The following is a 20,725-nucleotide window of genomic DNA, read 5'->3' as shown; positions in this document are numbered from 1 at the left end:
CAGCTCTGCTCTCTATTTTTCACTTGTAGCTCTGCAACCTTTCTCCTGAGCTGTCATGGCAGTATTTTCCAGAGCCTTCCTGGAAGTATTTCTCCCTTGCAGTTCTTACAGTGCTGATCTGGTTTTGTTCTCGTGGCCTTGCATCTGCAAACCCCAATTGTGTTGTTATGGTGGGGTCTCATGGGAAGAAGCTCCCACTGGCCTGAAACTCACCCCTCCCTCCTGCCCCCTTTCTTTGTCTCTTGTTTTGTAAACCAAACCTCAGCGTTCAGCGAAGTAGATAATGGTCATGTAAATACTTAATAAATATTATCCAATAATATATGTGCTCAGAAGCTTAGCAATCAATCACTGTGCAACAACTGCTCTTAATTAACATATTCCAATCAATATTAATATATAGAAAGTTTGAGTAGGTCCCAAAGTAAAGGTTAGAACACTAGGAAAAAAAAGGCAAAAAATAATCCTCATCATCGTCTTCCTCATCACCACCTACTTCACTGGAGAGAGCCTCAAGAGGAGAATACTCTTTCTGTCTGGCCACCAGGAAAAATTTTCTATTTTCCTTTTCTCTCTCTCTTCTCATTAACTTTTTTTTTATTTCTCATCTTGGTAGCTTCCTTTGCTAGAGTTGATGTGTGCCATCATTTATGGACCCTGCTAATAAATCTCTGTTCATGTAAGGTTGTCACAACATTCTTCATGCAGCAGACTAATGAAATCCCAATCACATGTCTGTTCTTCGTGCTTCCTGTTTTGGTGCCTCTCAAAATGGCACACTTGTTCCAGATGGGTTTTGCTTTCATTTCTGTCATCCTCATCCATCACTATCACCACCCTATCACTACAGAAATCATATGTGTAGCTCCATGCTCTCTTTTTCCTTCTTTCTGCATCTTTGAACAGGAGCACTGGTACCCCGTATTATTTGGTCTTTTTTTCCATTTTTCTCCTGGTAATAGCAACTCAGATACAGAACATGAATTTAGCAACATCAGTGTAGTGGACCTCTCCGTCCTGAAGCTTGCCATTTCATATCCCATCTTTTTTCTCATTCCTTCACATTTTCAATAATTTTTCTGTTTTCTTGAATCCCTAGATTTCACAAAGCTGTCCCAGTACACGACATACTACCTATATAACAATAATTTCATTTTCTTTGTTCCAAATGTACTTATATGTTTAAAAGATAGAATTCAGAATATAATTTTCTGTCATCACTATATCAACAGAGAAACCTGCTGCTTTTTGACAAATTAAATATTTGTTATTTGTAAACACCGTAAGCAGGAAACAGGCAAGTGGTTGATGTTTTCAAACCTGAGAATTTGCATGAAATGGCACTTAAATTGTCCTAAATATGTTATGAACAGAAGCTGGCTTGAAGCCAACAATCCATCATAATGCACATACAAATTGTCAGCATAATTTAAAAGAACTTTACTGTATTGCTATTTTTTATTTACTGTTGATGGTACAAAGCTAACATTGCCATGAAGTTATTCTGCAAGATCATTAGTTTGCTTCAGATAAATTCACCAAAAATAAACTCCATTCCTAATCAAATATGTCAAACAATCAAGATTGAACTGTGAAATCACTTTTTGATTTAATCTGACTGAATTTCATTAGTAAAGACTATTATGCTAAATCAAATAATGATGTATGAGTCAGGAATTCACTTAACTTGTGTGTTGTATTTTAAATAATCCATATATTTTAAATAATCATTTAAACTGAACAAGATAGTATTAACAACCTGGGTCATTCTTCTTTAGGATTAAATCTGAGTCCCATTTAATTGTAGACCATTGTTGTACTGTTCTCAGTTTATAGAGAATATGACCTTACAAAATGTTCAGGTAGTTTTCAAGATTTTTATAACTCCCAGGCATTCTCTTCTGTATAGAAACCACTTTGTAGGAAAGCATCTTCACCTCTCACTGCCAAGAGATTTAGATGATAGCCAGCAAGCCTTGGTAAACCCCTGTAGTCATAGTAAAGAAATGACTCAAACACCCCTTAGGCTTTCATCATAAAAGTTTTCCTGCAACGGCAGTCAGTGTTTGCTCACTCTTTTTTCCTATTGATTTAAGGTTTTGTTGAATCATGATAATTTATAAGTCTCACTACCTTTTCTAAACATATTCTTCCCAAGAAGAGAGACAATTTTTACCACATGTTGTCCAAGTAGAGTTCCCAACCTGAATCCTCAGTACAATAATAGGCAGCCTTTCTAGACCCCAGGCCTTTGCAGTGCAGAAGCTGAGAGCTGCGAGTCACCACATCATCTCAGTATTTTGAACTTCTTTGCCTTTTTATCCCTCTTTCACAGATAAATAAGAGCTACATTCATAGGACTGCAGTTGGAGTGTGGAAGGGAAGTATGATGATCAATGTGGAAAAAGAGCAGCATGAGAAACAGATTAAATGAAAGCTAGGAGTGAAATAATGACAAGAGAATGATTTAAGGTTCCTAGTTTTCATATATATTTTCCACGTATGATTCTGTAGTTTGAACATATGTGATAAACTGTGTAATAATCAAACCAGTGTTTAATTCTTCCATGGAAGAGGTAGGGGGAAGTAAACAAGAGACTTACTAGATGGTAAAAAAGTGCTCTACGGTGTAACTGTGAGCTCCATTTCAAACGCATGTAGATTATAGATTGTTCTTGTGCAAAGCCTTCAAAAGAAAAGGTTGGATACTGAATGAAACACCTTGGTTTAGAGATAAAACTCAGCAAATGAATGGACAGATTAACAGGGAGGTTTCCTAGCAACTGGCTCAAGATAACTCGCTTTCACAGGAAGAATAAGTGTAATTCTCTTCACTTGAAGAACCGTATGTAAAAGTTACTTTACTGCAAAGAAACTCACAACCTCTTAGGATTTATGAAATGGAAAGGAAAAAATCCACATACGACTTCCTCTCTGTGGGGATGTGGGATGGCTGAAAAAGTATTAATTCACCAACAGTAAGTTCACTGCGAGTTAGCTTTTTTTTCCCTCTGCAAATCCCCAGCATTGGGGCAATGGGTGCAAAAGACAAATCTAACAAGATTATTCTCATTGACCAAAGTACGCATACTACATGCTCCTTGGAGCCTTTTTGAGTTTGGGGAAGTATCTCCACATCAAAATCGAATGCTATGCATAGGTGGCACTTATTCTTGTGAAAAATCACTTCAAGCAATACCTTACAGGCAAAGCCAATTAGATACATTGCAGACACAACTATGGCCTCAGATAACGTGCCACACTGGAGCAGAGAGAACAATAGATTGACACAGCACTCAGCACTGGAGCTGCCCAGAACCTAATGAATGGGATAGTCAGGAGCATAATATGTATTGTACAATAACTTGTTGTCCTGGAGAGAACCATTAGTCATGACAGATAGCATTAATAGCTGTATTATTATTTATTCACTGCTTAATGAAGACCAGGAGTGTGCTCAGTGTTACAGCAGGTCCATAGCTGGTGCTGGCCTTGAAGGTTACATTTAGCTTTCCTTAAAATCATTAGAAGTTGGCTGTTAAACCTATCTGTTTTGTTTGGTTTGGTTTTTTTTAAGCCTTAACTTCAGTAAAGTACAAGATATATTCCACACAGTAGAAGTTTATACTGAACAAATATAAATACTTTTGAAACTTGGCTAAATGGATAACATGATATTCAGAACACCAAGGAATATAGATTTTTCTAATAAAATGTTACTTTGAAATAGTGCACTTATTGGAAATTATGCCCTGTCACAGAAGAGCATAAAATTAGTAGAATAAAAAGCAGCTTTTAAAAACATACACTTAATAAAGTCAAAATTTAGATGTAGACGAAGAAATTTAAACACCTTTAATTTCAGCTTTGAATAATATTGGGACTACACAGTTGCTGATACACTAGGCTGTTCTAATTCATGTTAGTCCAGATGAGAGATCTTTCTACGCTGTTGACATTCATGTCACCCAGTTTTTGTCTTCCCCAAAGGGAAGGGTGTCTCTGCTTTTGATGAAGCATTATTTCTTTTTCCACTGAGAGAAGACTAAAAACAGAAGACAAAGTTTCTGACCTTAGATACTTTTCTTAATGGAGCCTCTGCTGCATTCCCGCTTAGAGGTTTTTTTAAACTGGATTGTAATCACTCAAATTTAAGCAGCAGCTGCAATTACATGGTGCGGAGATTTTCTTAAGATTTGGAAAGCCAGCACATCAGTTTAACCCCCACAGGCCCTGTTGCAGCCTTGAGCCTCTCATTACAGAATAAACTGGTCAACAAAATAATCCATCTTCCAGGACTTGGAAGAGTCTGAAAAATTCATAAAGACCACTTTATAAATACCCCTGAATAGCAAATAATATGGTCTTTTTTAGAGGTCCTGGTCAAACATAGCTCCTACTTATCTAAATGGAAGCTAAAATGTCTCATTATTTCCCATGATCAAGAATCTAATGTCTGAGCATATATTTATCTGTATTACAAGCAATGAGTTTAATTTCTTTCCACTCACACAGCCTGAGCAATGCTGGCTGCACAGCCTGTTATGCTGTAATTAATGTGTTTCATGGGGAGCTGTTGTACTGCACTGCTCTGCACTTACAGCAATGATTCTTTCAATTGCTGCTTGTCTGCCCAGTTACACAGGTGTGCAGGTGAAATACATATATTTTTCCTGACAAGAATATTAAGATTCACACTTTCATGAACTCTCTGGAAGTTAGAGTGACAGCCAAGATTTTTAACAGCTCCTGAGCAATGAAACCAGACAGTTGCTATCCATTATGTTTTTCCTCCCACTTAACGACAAAACACACATTAAATGTAAATTACCCTCAAGAGAGGACAAATGTGGACTGCTTCTGGTCTTATCCTTCTAATGGCTAAGGCTTTGTACTGGAATCACTAATCGTCTCGAGCAACCCATGTTTCAATGGCTAGTAAATGCTGCTGTGCTAGACAGCTTAAAAAATTTCTATCCTGAAGTTGACTCCTAGTAGGAGTGTACACTCTTCTTTTGCATTTAGAGCCACAGAGTACTCAGATATTCTTTTCCACTGCTGTGATTTCTGATATGCCATAGCAAGAATATAGGAATTGCATTATTCCCTGACTGGTCTCAGTATCTTCCCTCCAGCAACATCATTAACGAGGCCACTTCAGAAGGCAAAACACTACCATTGTATTCACACTCTTAGATCTACAGGGTTATTAAGCTATAGATCATGTCCACATTCACTTTAGTCTCGCTAGCAACCTCTCTTTCCTTCTTTGCATGTGAATGTGCTTCGATAAAGATTTTGCCTTGGTGCTACATGGAATATTATTATAAGTGCAGTTTCAAAAATGCAAATGAAGAGAAGGTTGGCTGAAGAAGGTGTGCCAAGATGTGCTGAAAAGCAATTCTTCTGCCTAGAAAAAAAAAACTAAACTATAGAAGATTGGATCTTGGAACCAATCCTATTTCATCTTGTCTTTAATGACCTTGGCATAAGATATAAAAGCATGCAGATGACAATTGTATGGTATAAAATTGGACTTATTACCAATACAGCAGATGATGAAAATAGCACATGAGAACAACAAGAAATGTAACACTTTGAAGCACAAGGCCATGCACATATGGACAACCAGTTACAAAGTGGCAGCTCATAATTTGCAAATGATTGAGAAGGATAAAGTTCTGAGTGCAACTACCTGATCACAGAATAAGCATGTGCCAAAAACCAGAGAAATATGAATCTAGTGAAGTAGTGACATATTTCCATCACAGCTAGAGAAATATCAACATGTACACCCCTAGTAAGACTTTATTTTGAATGCAGGGTATAATTCAGGATCAAAATGACTCAAATTAGAACCACTGCACAGGAATATTATGACACAGGGACCATGTCATTCAAGGAAAGACTGTCAATCTTTGTTTGGTTAGCAAAGTAAATAAAATCTGAGAAGGGAAATGCCTATACTCAATAAATATTTCTTAAAGTGAAACACCGAGGACGTGCATATAAACACTTGTATATAATATATAATATAAAGTGGCATATATTATATTACATTAGCTACATAGTAATCAATTATTAAAATATAATATATAATATACAATATATGATATATGTAAATACAATTTAATATAACAAATATGATATATACCATATTGTATTATATGTATTACATTACATCATATTACATTATATTATATTATATCATATTACTGTATAAATTGTACTGTACATTATATAATATATTTTTCGTATATTTTATATATCAATAGTATTGTATAAACTCTGGATAATACAGTGAATAGTGGAATAATATAATACTGGTTTATATAATACAACAATATATTATATATATTATGATATATTATAAATTATATATTATTGTGCAATTATTAAAATTATGTATTACATATTATAGATTGTATAAGGGCAATAATTGTATATTATATTTTACATAATTATACCCAAAATATTAAGTATATGTAATCTATAATATAATATTTTACAAACTCTACGTTGATGTTGAAAAAAATTAACATTCTAGGTTCACCTATCAAACAAGGTAGCAATAGTAAGGAAATTTAGAGATATTTGCCCAACATTTTGTCTATCCTCAGTTAACATGTTAACATTACTTCCATTTGACTATTAAGAGAAAAAAAAGTTTTGAAAGGAACAAAAATACTTATGGTAATTTGCTAAAGTTTTTGGTGCTTACATTAAATCAAAAAGTTGCAACCATTTTTAGGACACAGAATTGAGAAAGTAAACTGCAATTGCTACACCGTGTGGTCAGGGTGACTTTTGTTCTCACTTACCTATTCTTTCAGGGAGTAGCGACTATATTAAATCAACTATATCTATGGACTTGGGCTCACTAAATCTGATAGAGCAACATTTATTGACTCCAGTGAGTTTGGATATAACAATGATTTTGTAGACATAAAATCTAATATTATCGCTTGAATTTCTTAAATAATACATAGATTCTTAGCAAAAACAATTTATCCTCCAAAAGGCTGTTCTACTTTCCAGTTTTCTCTTTTGTGCTCTTAATTTTGGGGCATTGTAATTACTGTTGGCTAGAATACTAAAAAATAAAAATTCGAACTGGTTCTCTCTGTACACTCATTCAGGGACTGCATGTTTAAGATTTAAATACATACAGGTTTCAACAGGAAAAATGAGAATCTGTTCATATTTCCTCAATTGTATTTAGCATTATTGTCACGGCATTGTAGGGAAAAGGAAGAAAGAACTCTTCATTTGTAAGAGGACTTTTTTAATACCAAGGATTGCATCCAAAATATTTCTGTTCATCTCTTTAATGAAGTTCTTTGTGCTAGTTTGGAATCATTTTCTTTGAGCACGCAAATATGCACAGTGTGCCTTAAGCAAAGTCAAAGTTATTAAAAACCTGAAATCTTGTTCTTTAATCCCTATTAATAATTGTATAAGTGCAGTGTTCTGAAAATCCTCCAAAGAGGGTATTAAGGCACATAAATGTTGTAAGATGAAAGCTGCAATCATGAGTTTCTCACACTGCACAAAACACCCTCGTGAACTACCTTGAACACAGATTTTCTGAATTTTAAACTGGCATTTCATCCCTGTTTCAGCAAGCGTCCTCTGCAGATTTAATGATCAGGAACATCCTCCTGATGCACGCTGGGAGATACGGTTGCAGGGTTCAGACCGTAGCGGACACCGTGTCAGATGAGACAGAGCTGCTTGTTAGGGGTGAGTATGTTCACGGTGCCACCTAAAAACGTAATCACCAGAAACTATTGTACCCGGGAATTTAAATATCTGGGCTTCAGGAACATCTGTGCTATGCGTTATTCTTCAGATTTTATACTATTGAAAACATTTATGATTAACCTAATGTCTTTGAAAACAATTTCACCATGAACTGATCTGCAGACATGGCAAAGAGAAACAAAAGACGTCTGGTTAATGGAAGTACAGTCTTAAGAGAGGTAATAGCACAAAAGCTATACCAGATTAGCTAAACTGTAGACAATTAGTATTCACGGGCCTGCGTAAGGTAGGTATGATGAGCTCTGTGCTTTTTTATGTGATGCTTTAAGTTTCATCTTATGGGCAAACCATTCTCTCAGGTTTAATGGTTTAGGAATATTCATTCACTTCCTACGAGGAGGGACCATGCAGCGTTTTGTGAAATGATAGATATGAACAATGAACCAAAAGCCCCCAAATATGACAGGGATTTGTTTTTTTTCACATATGGGATTGTCACCACCAAATTTTGAGTGCATCTTTAGACCCAGTCCTGTAATCTGTTGAGTTGCTTTACCTGTCATTTAACGTTCTTGATTATGCACAGGAACACAGAGTGGTTGTGCTGCAGGAATCCCAGATCATATCTAGGACACCAGCTAGCTTACAATAAAGCAGTGTGTTAGTACCATATGTGCATTCCCTTAAGCAGAATATTTCTGCATTCTGCACTACCTGTGTGTGTGTGCACAGGTACACATGTTCCGTGTCTGATGGGACTTGAGCACTTACAGTTCATTTACTGGCATTAAAACCAGTGGGTCCTGCAATGTCAAGATAGATGGATCCCTACTAGGTAGCACAGCTGGGTAGCTGTGGATTATACATTTTTTGAATCCACAGCTTACTGTGGATTATACATTTTTTGAAAGAATAAATCAAGGTAGATATTTTATTAACATTTGAAAAACTACAGGAAAAAAAAATCAAAACTAGTTAGAGATTACCATCTTTCAAAAATACTTACTCTACCACAATCCACCACATCTTTAGATTTGATATGTTCATATCCATCACTTTTAGGATAAACATATGCTTTAAATGATAAAGAATGTTTCTGGCTGACTGCAGGGCTCTTCACATTTTGATGAAAGCAGCTGTTAAATATTTCCATAAAGTCACTTTGAGGGCCATCAGATTTCTGCGAGCTATGGCACTATTGGGATGGTGGTATTCAGTTGCCTCAACACAGACATGTAATGCCATTTTAGCTGCCTTATGAAATCTGATTTGTTCTTGTGGGTTACGCAAGACCTCATGTGTTACCTTTACCTCTCTGACAGGAGCTGGAGGCTCTATGGATAGGCAAGGCAATCTCAACTTTAATGCCATTGAACCAATTCGTGACAAAAATCTCTTAGCTTACTGTTATCTATGATACTGCAGACTGGCTATGAAATTATGTTTTCAAGAATACCAGTTATATAAATAGGTTTATTGAATTTTATGTAGAAAATAAATGCTTCTCCGAGGAAGAGATTTGAGATGAAAAAAAAAAAGTTGTTGTAAGCAGTATCAGAATGTATGTATTTGAGTACCTCATTACCATACCACCTTTCTGATAAAATGAAAACTATGACTATTTTATAATGGAATTTAAATTCAAATATACTTTGCTTACAATGTTCTCCTTTTCTTGTTTTTATGATTGGATAATTATAGGATACAGTGAGAAATGTTTGCATCGCTTTCACAAAATGCTTTATAATATGTGACTGCTTTTGTCCTGATGTAAAATTCAGTTTTCATTAAATTATAGGATATGGTTGGTTTGCTGAAGTAGTCAATTTCCTTAAGATATCTGTAAAACTTATGCAAATGAGGGCAATAAGATCCTGCAGTGTCAGTATTGCTTTCACCAAAAAATGTAGGATGGTTTTGTTTTATATTGCAGAAAATGTTTGAAGCACATTTAGTGCGAAGTTGCTAATGATTACTCTTTATAAACTTCAGCATTTCAAACATCCAAAATATTTAGGAGAACCTAATCTATCTCTCCTTGTACTGTTGCAGGCATTTCATTTTCATTTCATTATCTCTAATTCTTTTTTCTCCCCCTATCTTAGTTTATAGAGTGCACTCAGTGGTCTGCAATTTGACACTGTCTGGTGATGCCAAATTGCAGCACCTTTCAAACTTCTTTTGGTTTAGCTTTTGGAGATACCGGACATTGCTTAGGAGAAGAGATCAGCAGCAACAGATGTTTCAATAAATATTTCAATAAACTCTGAAGAATTCCACCTGACAGAGAAAGTCATCGTGAACAAAACCCATTGCCACTATGCAGTAAAGTCTGAAATCTGAAGTTATATTATTCTTTATTTCCAGTATAGTTTCTAGGTAAAACAATTTCATTTTATGCATATTACAAAACACCTTTGTGTCTTAAATGTTGCAGCCCATGGTCGAACCGAGATACCAGAGGCTTTGTCATGAACTATGAAGAACCGATATGAACAAAGTTCCAGCACATCCTTGTTCTGACGTTACTGTCTCTCCTTTTGTCTCTGCAGAAAATGCCAGTCTTGAATGTTGATAATATCATACCAGCATACAACAGCATTTCAATCATTAGTTATATTGTAAGGTTCATCTGGTATTTTTAATATAACATTGTAATTTTTACTCAAAAAATTGTTCTGCTTACACCATTTCTACAGGAAATAAATTGGACATACATAATAAATTAAATTAAAATAATCTAATTTTCCCTCCTTTAGATATTCACGATTATCAGAATTATTGCTGTTAGCAAATTGACTAAATTTATCTTCAATTATTTATTCAACTGGTGCATTATTTTTAAGTCAAAGGACATTTTCTAGAACTTTATTACAAGTGCATTGGAAGACAATTATACCTTGCTGCAGCCTCTTCAGATGGAGGAAAGAGAAACTAACTCTTTGCAGACTCCTATTGCTCATAACTAGCACGCTGATCTTCAACAGACAGACAGACATTCACCACTGCATTTTCAAGCAATTGCAACATCTCAGTCTCAATTATTGTGGAGAAAGCATGGAGTATCCTTAAACCATATTTATCTTTTTTGAAAACATTCTCGCTAGTTGCTCTATTGGAAGATCCCTTGCATATATGCCAGGGAATTAACTGTGTCACTATGTTTGCCCTTGTTCTTCTTTGCTCTGCGTTATACATTAGAAGTTAAATTCCAAAAACATCACCAGTGAAAGACCATCTGAAGAACAGAGAATAAATAGTGCCAAGTAAATCTCAATTCTTTTGAGTCTAACTACTTACAAGAAGGTAATTAATGGTGCAAGGAGATTTAGAAATTTAGTACATATGTACGTGTGTGTGTGTGTGTGAACAGCAAAAGAAAATAAGACAGCAGCAAGTTTCTATTCTGCAACTTTCTACAATGGGTTATAGATTTTTTAAAACTGTTTTCAAATTCGCTACCTTACAGTTCTTGATTTTAGGTAAGTTACAGTGAAATACATGTCTAATATTATTTCCATAATGTTTTTTATCTAATTAATCTCTTTCAGGAACACTTCAAAACTATATATGAAAAGATATTCTAGATCATGTTTGGAGAAAACCAAGATTCAAGTCCTGTCAGCACCTACTACTCAAAACAAAACCTAAATACTTTTCTAAGTGCTTTGAAAATGTGATTAAATTATGTATATTGAAGTAAGAAACAACTTTTTAGAGGCCACTAGTAATTTCCCTGCTCCTTAAATGCTGTTTTTCTAGCCCAAGTTATTTATTTTTCCCTTTCTGTTTCATTTTTCTAACCCTACTAATAATGCAGATTTCATTAGGAAGAGATGTTCTGTTGGCAGCTGGACTTGTCAGGTAGTACATTAGCTTTCCAGCTTAAGTGTCTTGCATTTTAATCTTGGAATGGGTTGTGAACGAGAAGTATTTCAGCAGTCTCATGCTAGTCAACAGTGACCTTCAGAGGTCTGCTGTCCTGACATACCTGACATCATCTGTTTATATTCAGGTAGGCTGCTACCTAACTTCCAAAAGCATTTCCTCTCCAAAATATGGTTCTACAAAATTCTCTGCAATTCATCATCACAAGTTGCTCTTATTATTAGGTAGCTAAAAAAATAAGTCATGGTCTTTTATTTATCCATCTGAAATCCATCATCCCCTCTAGATAGATGCCCTGACTCTGTGGAAGTCCCCAGAGACGTCCTTCACTCTCTGAATGTGGGGAGGATGAGAGAGAGGATTTGACTCAAAGGCCAGGATTTATTTAAGGCAGAAGAGGTGATGCCAGTCACTTACAGCTTAGCTCAGTAACTGCAATGCTCATCCACAAGGTAGGATATCTCTTTTTAGCTGTCTCAGACCCAGCCTCAAAACCACACTTGTCTCTCCTCAAGAGCATGCTATATCTGCAGGCAGTAGATTAGGTGGGATCAAGATGTGTTCAACTGCCTTTCTGAGGCAGAGTAGCCAGGAGCAGAGAAGTCAGGAGACAAACAAATGAGAGCCTTACTGTGTAGGGCACAATTCAGAGTATCTCCAGAAACCCAAATATTTGCTTCTTTCATTGAGCTGACTACTGCCCAAAAAATGAACGTAGTCCTCAGGGGAATCATTGTCAACAGCTTAAGCCGATACACTGAAGTGCATAGTGGGAAAGGGAAAAGCTAAATAACAGGCTCGTGCCCTCTGTACTAGATTTGCCCTCCAGCAGGGCAATGAGGCAAATAGTGGTAAAGCCATAATGCCGCTGCAAGATTTTCTGGAAGACCGTTATCAGAACCCATAGCAGCAGAAGAAGGCATATAGGGCAGGCTGATACAGCTCAAGGACATCCAGAAGAGAAAACAGCTTTTCACATAGGGTGGTAACTATTCTGGCACCAGGCCCACACAAATGTGCTACTTGAGAGGAATCCCATAACAGGAATTATGTATGTCTGATGGTCAAAGAAATAGTTTTAGTGGAGTGAATGAATACATCAAAAATCACAGCTATGGACTTACAGTCCTGACACCCAAGTCATTGCCTGATTTCACTTCATTTATGCCTTCTGTTGTTTGCTCACCCATGGAAAATACGTGCAGAATAGCTGTTTGTCGTGCAAACAAGGATGTTTACAGGAGAATACAGATATTCGCTACACAGTCAACAAATGTTTTTCCCAGCACGAGGTCATCAGCCATTTAAGAGCAGAAGTGATTTATGATTTTTATGAATGTCAATCCTGTTCTTGACATCAGTCCAAGAATAGTTTTCCCATGTCACATGCTTTGTCTGTTTACCAGCCTTTATCTATCCACCCAGATCTTAAACTTTCAGTGAATATTAAGTAGCAGAGAAGCAGAATAGCAGAATGTTTCAGCTTGGCAGGTTTTCCATCTATCATTGGCACATCAGTAGTAGAGCTGTCTTTATACTGAATTTTCACAAAGTGATTACCAAAGCAGAGGGCTCTAATACAGAATAAATATGCATGTCATGTTCTGACACTAATGATATGATCACAAACACGGTTACCAAAACCCCAAGTACCAGCCAGGAGACTTACATCTCACAGATGTCTCAGGTGATTTTGTAGCCAGCAATGTGTCAGGTGTCCTCAAGACAACTGCCTGCTTGCTAAGTTAATTTATTTTTGAAAGCCTATCTTCCAAAAAGGGCTTATTATATTCTTATTTCCCCATTATGCTGCAGAAATTTGAAGCAAACTGTGCATTCATATTTTCATTACAAAGGATATCTTCATGATCCTATGCTTCCACCATGTTTCACTGTAGAGATGTTTAAAACACCAAATACTTCTGTCATAAAAAAGTTGACACTGTGAAGGGGATAACTTTTATTACCTTATGTTGGTCCAATCAACTACATTTTAAAAAGTTCAACAGTGTTTTTCCCTTTGAATTTATTTAATTGGTCAGTACAAAACCTGTTACTCATAGACAGGGAGGTTTTGAAGAACACCAGCAGAGCTTGTAGCTAAGAGCAGAAGGCTGCTTCTTGCGTTCACTTTTGGTAAAAGTTCTCTCTTTGCTCTCGAAACACAGAGTTTCTAATGAACTCATTTGAAGCATTGCTTTGCCACAGGTTGCAATAAAGGAAAGCTCGAGTAAAAAATCTCCTACCAAAACCAGTTTTTGTATATTGCTTGTTCTTTCTTCTGCAAGTTTGGAGGGTTGACTTAGAAAAGCATCTGTACAGTTCAGCAAAGAAAAATAGTGGGAGTTGGGAACGTCACACAGGAGTCTAACATGCTTTCACAAAGATCAGTGTGAGGGTCCCTATAGTCTGTTAAGAGTAGAGATCCCTTTCACCTGCACTAAGGTGAGTAGTACTGGTGCAGCAGCAGTTTCCAAGAACACCAGGGAGTTTCTTGCAGATTAGAGGATCACTGTAAAATTTTTATTAACTGATGTGGATGGGGACAGTGCTTCAAACATTTAGAATTGAGTGAGTGATTTTTCCTGTATAAAACTCTGTATTGTTAGCAATGATAGTGACACCACAAACACCAATGTTTCATGGTTATCCCTTTCTTGCATCACATTTCTTTTTACGGTCATCATGACTGAGTTAGGAATACAAGGTTGTGAAGTTAAAGGATTTTTTTACATCTGTGAAAGCTTCAGTGCCTAATCAACGGTACCAAGTCTCCAGTATTTTAATATTTATTTAACAAATGAAAGCTTTTTATCATAATAAATTACTGGGTTCAGTAACTTTAAGTTGTCAAATAAATTCCATCGCTTAAGTCCTATTTGTAAATTACTCTTGTAAAGCTGGTTTACAATATGTTATACCCAAGAGAGTAAGTAGCATTGTTTGAAAATTACTCATACAGATGCTGGATGCTGCATTACACACTGCCTTACAACAGCCTATGGAGCAGTCAGCTCATCTCCAAATCACCAAACTTTCTTTCAGATTGCTCCACTTACATGTTCTAGATACAGTGCAGCCTGACATCTGGTTTTGCAAAGAAGCATAGGATACTAGTCCCAAAATTACTTATTCGATGTTTGACTTTCTGCAATGTAAACAGTGTAAACTGTAACCTGTAGCAAAGGTTGATACTGCAAGGTAACTAAGTCTGAGAGAGCATAGCAAAGAAAAAGACTATTAGCGCTTTGCAATTGAACTCCAGTAATGCAGTAGGCAGGCAAGTTTGCTCTATTTTTTATTTGAGGTTTTAACTAACAAAAAGTGCCATCTTCTGTAACAAAAAGAGGTCAAATAAATAAAATGCAGAGAAATTATTTCTGCATCTTCCCTTGTATTCATCAATGACCACATAGAAGGTTGTTTCAGCACATCTATTAATTTTAATATTTTATATATTTATATAAAAGTATTTTATATACTACATATATATTATAAAACATTTTTTAGGAGAAACTCAAATATAAATAATTTATTGGTCTCAGTTCTGTTACAAATAGACCTGTGCTCTCTAAGCATTAATACAGTTAACTTTGTTTCCAGTACAATCTCACTGGTTTATACTTAAGGATTTTAGTAGATTTAGATGTCAGATATTTTCTGGGTATTTTAGTAATAGCTTGTCCACTGTTGTTTGCTTTTATTATCCTTTTCATTCTTGCTGCTTAAAATGTGTTTTCTATTGTTATGGATGTCAATAGACATTGTGCTTTTCTAGAGGAAGAAAAAATAATGTCCGGTCTCCTTAATTCTCTACAGCAATATTGCACACCCTTGGAAAATTATTAGCATACACAAAACTAATTAAAATCCTTTGAACTATGCAGATATTAGTACAACATTCATGGCAGGAAGATTCCTTCAAAATAAGCTGAAAATCAGCTTTCTTCTACAATGTATAACATGTATTTTAAGCCTGTGCACTGAAAGCTAACCAAATGCACTGTGCATGCCTACTGTAAGTAAAATGAGCTTTAAGATCAAACAGCTACCTGGAAGCTGTAAGATCTTGAAATGGAGCAGAGAGCAATCCTGTAGTGTGAAGGGATGAAAGCTTCGTGACTACAAAATGTGGTTTAAGAGTACACATTTTGTGGTCTAAAAATAAAAAAGAGGTTAAATCTATTTATCTTGTAGACAGGCAAAACTACCAATCTAAGCAAGAAATCCACTCTCATGATATATTTTTGAAGAAGTAATGTTTCCTCTGAACTCCGCTGACCTGGAGCAAATATAATGCAGGAACTGCTGGTTAGGTTGACCACACTGCTCCTTTCAGTTGTGATATTGCCAATAAAACTTAAAGACAAGCACTTGGGTTTAAAGGCCATCAGACACAACATTATTAAATGAAACGTAAACAAGGTCAGCAGATTCTTCCTGGTCCTTGAAATTACATTTGAGCTGTAGCAAAGGCCAGGAAGATGCCCTGAGCACAGACCCCATTAATTGGACTCACAGAATGTGTCCATAATAGTAAACTGCTCCCTGAGGCCCATGGGTACAGCAGAGTTCCCATCCACACAGCTACATTCCTGGTCCCCCTCCCCTCTCAAAACACGGTGGGCACAACAAACTGCCTGTTGAGATCTGCCCCAGCCCATGGTAATCCATTAATTTGGCCAAGGCATTGGCTGGGAAAGGCATAATTGCACAGGGTTGAAATTACAATAGGGACTGGCTCACAACCTAATAGTGTATAGGATCAGTGCTAAAGTTCAGATTTGTGCTTTGGCCCTTTTCAGCATATCAGTGTAGCTGAAACATTCACAATATTGGAAGATAGTCTATTATTGTAGATGGAGCATCAGCCCTTTAACCCACAGATTCCAGACCGAAACACTTCCAGCAATCTGATCTTGTAACAGGACCTTTGTTATAATATCTTCAATGATGTTAAAGGGAAAAAGATTCATACCTTCAAAAAGTGTTTTTTTAAGAGTTTAAAAAAGACCCTTTGTTCTAAGAAATCTTTTAACAAACGTCAGCTTAACTCTAATTTATAACTTCAGTGAAAAAAGTGCCTAGAAACAAGTACAAAAATACAAATCAGACGTGGTGATGTTCACAAACTCAGTGCCTAAAAGACACCTATGCAGTTCTGGGAGTGCTGGTACCCACACTGTGATTACAGAGAGTGAAGGAGGCAGCATGGACCAGAAGTGGGACAGCTGGCAAGTGATGCCCTACAGTGGTAAAGGTGGTCAGTAGGACATGCTAACGAAAGAGGCAAAATTCAGTTTCTTATGCTATTTGGGACCTGCTAGATATGTCATTCACAATGCAATTCATAGGCTGCTGGTACTTTTCCTCCTAAGGTGAAATTTCCATTCATGTTCCCTGCACTGTCCGTACATTTTGTGTCAAGTCACAACCGCCACAACACAAAGATCCAGGTCAGAGGCTCTGAGTTGCAGTCTGGCATCTGAGCTTACAATGCTCAGCAGCTCTCAAGGTGTTCTTGCCCAAATCCTCTATTTTTAGGTTTGTACCAGGCAGAGAAGTCATGAAGGCAAAGGAGCACAAAATGACATATGTACTACCAAAGGCCTTCTCAGGAAGGACACCAGGGATTTCTCCTGACCCTTGTCCTGGGAAAGAGTCAAGACTATTCATGCTGAAACATCAATGTCTTCTCTTTCTTACCTTCCAACCTTGAGTCTAACCTCCCTGTCTCTCCTGCCACTGGTTGGAGTATAACCTCTCCATCTGCCCAGGGCCCTTAAGAAGCTACCTTACAGAAACCACCTGGGTATACCACAAGTGGAGGGAATGGGGATGCAGGTGTATCCACTAAAGCCATTGTGTCTATTGCATTTACTATACATCGAACTTTCTCTCCATCCTCTTGTTCCCACCATGTGCAAACACTTCATCTGCTGTAAGTGGGCATAGCAAAAGGGATTCATGCTACAAGATACGGTCAAGCTCTTGTTTTCTCAAGCACCTTTTTTATCATTCTGTAGTACTGCCTCTTTCTTTGCCTCTTTTTCTTGACCTCTCATCTTCTTGGTGACAAGCCAGTACACCTCATCATTCAGAAAGCAAAACCTTCAGGTCATAAAATCTGTGTTCGTGAACTGCTACATACCAGGCTTCTTAGTTGTTTGATAAAAGTAAGAATTATCTTAGTCAGGCTGCAGTGGAGTAAATCAGTGCACATTCTGGGATTCACAGTAAAGGGCACTGCCTCACTGAATGACTAGAGCTATTATTGGTAATAGTCTTTCAAGAACTCTCACATTAACACTGTACCATGGCAAGTAATCTAAAGGACCTCTCAGGATGATCATTGCAACAATAAAAAGACACATAGAACAAGTTTGCCAAAATGCAGTCATGCATGTCCTGAAACGAAGTATCAATCTATGGAATTGCTCTGAAAGAATATAACTGACTAATATCCTTGACGCTGGGTTTCCAGTGCTTCTAGAGCTGCATAAGAACTTATCGCAGCCCGAAATGTCTTCTCTATGAAGGTCAACTGCACAGTAGTGCATTTATGACCGGTCATTTTCTGTGTAGTTTCCAGAGAAGCATTTGAGCAGATCGTGCATTTTTTCCTCAATTGGCTATTCACTACTAAAAAATTGTTTGAGAGATCTGAACAATAACACAGCCCTTGGGAGAAAAGCTTCTCTGCATTAGCCATCTGACACCATGAATGATTACATCCAAGCATAAAATTTAATGAGATTTCTACAAAAAAGAGTGACATCTGCATAGCACTCAGGTCCTGGCTAACTGTCATGCATTTGTCATCACTGAGGCTTTTGTCCTTTATTAATCCACTTTCAAGGATGCCTGCTGTTGGAAATGGAAATGCTTTTTAGCAGTTATCCTGCAGACTGTGTAAGAGCACACATCTCAGAAAGCATAATAACACATTGTCATGACTAGGAGTGCATTTAAAAGGTTTGAAAAACACGAGAGAACTCAGACAACAAAATATATTGAGAATTTAGCAGGAGACATCTGCATAAATATATTTTACATATTTTTATATAAGCAAGATGCTTGTTCTTTTGCCTGACATACAGTGGCTAGAAACTCTTTAACAACATGCGGTATGTATAGGAGAAATATTGTCATAGAGGAAAAGTACTAAAATATTTCCCTTTAATTTTGTTTGTGCTTGGGACCATGATATAATTCTGGGCCTAGGGCTGCAACCCAGTAAAAGCATATGATTGTATCAAGATCCCAGCTTTCCTTTAAACCTTCCCTCATGGCTACAAATAAAAATTTCACTAGTATTTTCCTACATCAACAGATAGCCTGAAACAATAGATGATGGAGATTGAAGATAGCCCTATTTTATTAAATCAGCCCCGGGACTTGCTATTCTGAGATGAAGGGCTGACCTGGTGCTTCCCATCAAAGAACAGTAAACACTTGGCAGGAAGGCAGGAGTGCAGAGGACACATTTTTCTGCCATGTTTTCTCCCAGGAAGAAAAGCAAGACCTTTCAACTGCAAATGAAGATGGGACTCCAGAAAGCCAAGAGTCACAAGATGCCCAAGGGGTGGCACCATCTTATCTCCGCACTGTTTGTGACTTGATGAAAGGTACTGACAGCAGTTAAGTCAAGCCTGCTGAGCAGGTAGAGGAGGGGAGGAGGAGAGACTCTCAGCATTGAAGTTGCTCACCACCCGTGGAAGTGGAAAACCTTGCTCTTCCCATAGCCCAGAGCAGCACCCTTGGCTCCTCTGAAGAGTACTGCAGTTCGTTGTGGAGACAATCTTCTTCCATTATACATCCTTGAATTGAAGGCATTGAATCCCCTGAATTCCAAACATTCATCTTTTTTTGTTGCTATTATTTCTAAACACCATATATTTCCAACATTTTAACAAGAATTAGTTGCTTGTAGATCATTGCCAGGAAAACAGAGGCAAGCGAATAGTGTAATTTGCTTTCTCATTTAAAGGATTCAATGTCTCTTTCACTCTGAAGCTATAGAGCCCAACTATTACAAAACTCTGATCATACTGTTGTCATAGTTCATGTAAACATGCTTTTATTGAAGGCATATCAGAGGAAATACAAAGCTGTTTGCAGCTGTAAATGACAAAAAAATCCCAGCAACTAAAAATACTTCAGTTAATGGGTATTTTTAGTCTTTGATATTCAGATAAACTTGCTTCTGCTCATGGACTAGGGATTCTAATCACCAAAAGATTTGATTGCATGAAATAATAGTAAAAAAATAATAATGCTGAGCTCTGTAATGCAGATATCCTGGCTACAACTGCCACTTCAAATGGAGGCACCAGACCCAAGTGTTCGCCTCCCTGATCCGCAGGTGCTGAGCTCTGACAGTTCAGCAAGTGGGAGTGTGCCATTCACTACAGCTCATGGGAATGGAGGTGTCCGAAGGATCTGCTCCACTACAGCTCATGATACATTCAAACAGCTTTGGGCTCCCGCAAATGTGTAGCAGCAGTTGCTTTCTATTAATAAAATTGTTTCCATCATCACTCTTCCTGCAGTTTCATTTTGGGAGAAAGTATCCAGTAGTGCATTGCTGATTTCACGGGCCTCCCTCTATTTAACAGCAGAAGCAAAACTTCAGCCTTCAACAACAGGAGGATGGAAAAGAATCAGAAGGGTCTTGGATGCCAAGAAAATCCAGATTTGTCATAATTAATTATAGCTATTAATAATATTAATATTTTACAGAAGTATTAAGTCCTGTCCTTCAGAACTTATATTAGCTTTTAAGTATAAGAAACCACAACAGAGATTTTTATTCTGCATTTACCCATGACAGAGATGCACATTTTCCCTAAACGTCTGGTTACAACAACCGTGGAAGAGGATCCTGAACCAGGAGAAACTTGCCTCCGATTTAGTTTGGCAAGTGCAAATGGACAATGTTTTCAAACATCAGTAATATCAATATCAGGAAGAATTAAAGAAGACAATTGGAGTGGGAGTGGGACGTTACAGCCACATTTTTCTTTGCAAAGTCATGTTTTCTACCGGAGTTCTCACTTATTGGACCAGTCAC

At 37.1% G+C, this 20,725-nt stretch overlaps 1 protein-coding gene across 1 annotated transcript in view; it reads left to right on the top strand.

Moving 5' to 3' along the window:
* The window catches only part of CNTN5 (contactin 5), a 294,289-nt gene that overhangs the window by 229,930 nt on the left and 43,634 nt on the right, over nt 1-20,725 (top strand). Inside the window, exon 15 of the mRNA XM_068395332.1 lies at nt 7,623-7,743. Coding sequence (XP_068251433.1) covers nt 7,623-7,743 — 121 coding nt within the window. The remainder of the gene's footprint in view (nt 1-7,622; nt 7,744-20,725) is intronic.

Source organism: Nyctibius grandis, chromosome 2, assembly GCF_013368605.1.
Source record: "Nyctibius grandis isolate bNycGra1 chromosome 2, bNycGra1.pri, whole genome shotgun sequence".
NCBI classification, from domain to species: Eukaryota; Metazoa; Chordata; class Aves; order Nyctibiiformes; family Nyctibiidae; genus Nyctibius; species Nyctibius grandis.
The sequence above is the reverse complement of the archived record's forward strand: the minus strand, read 5'-3'. Positions and strand labels throughout refer to the sequence as shown.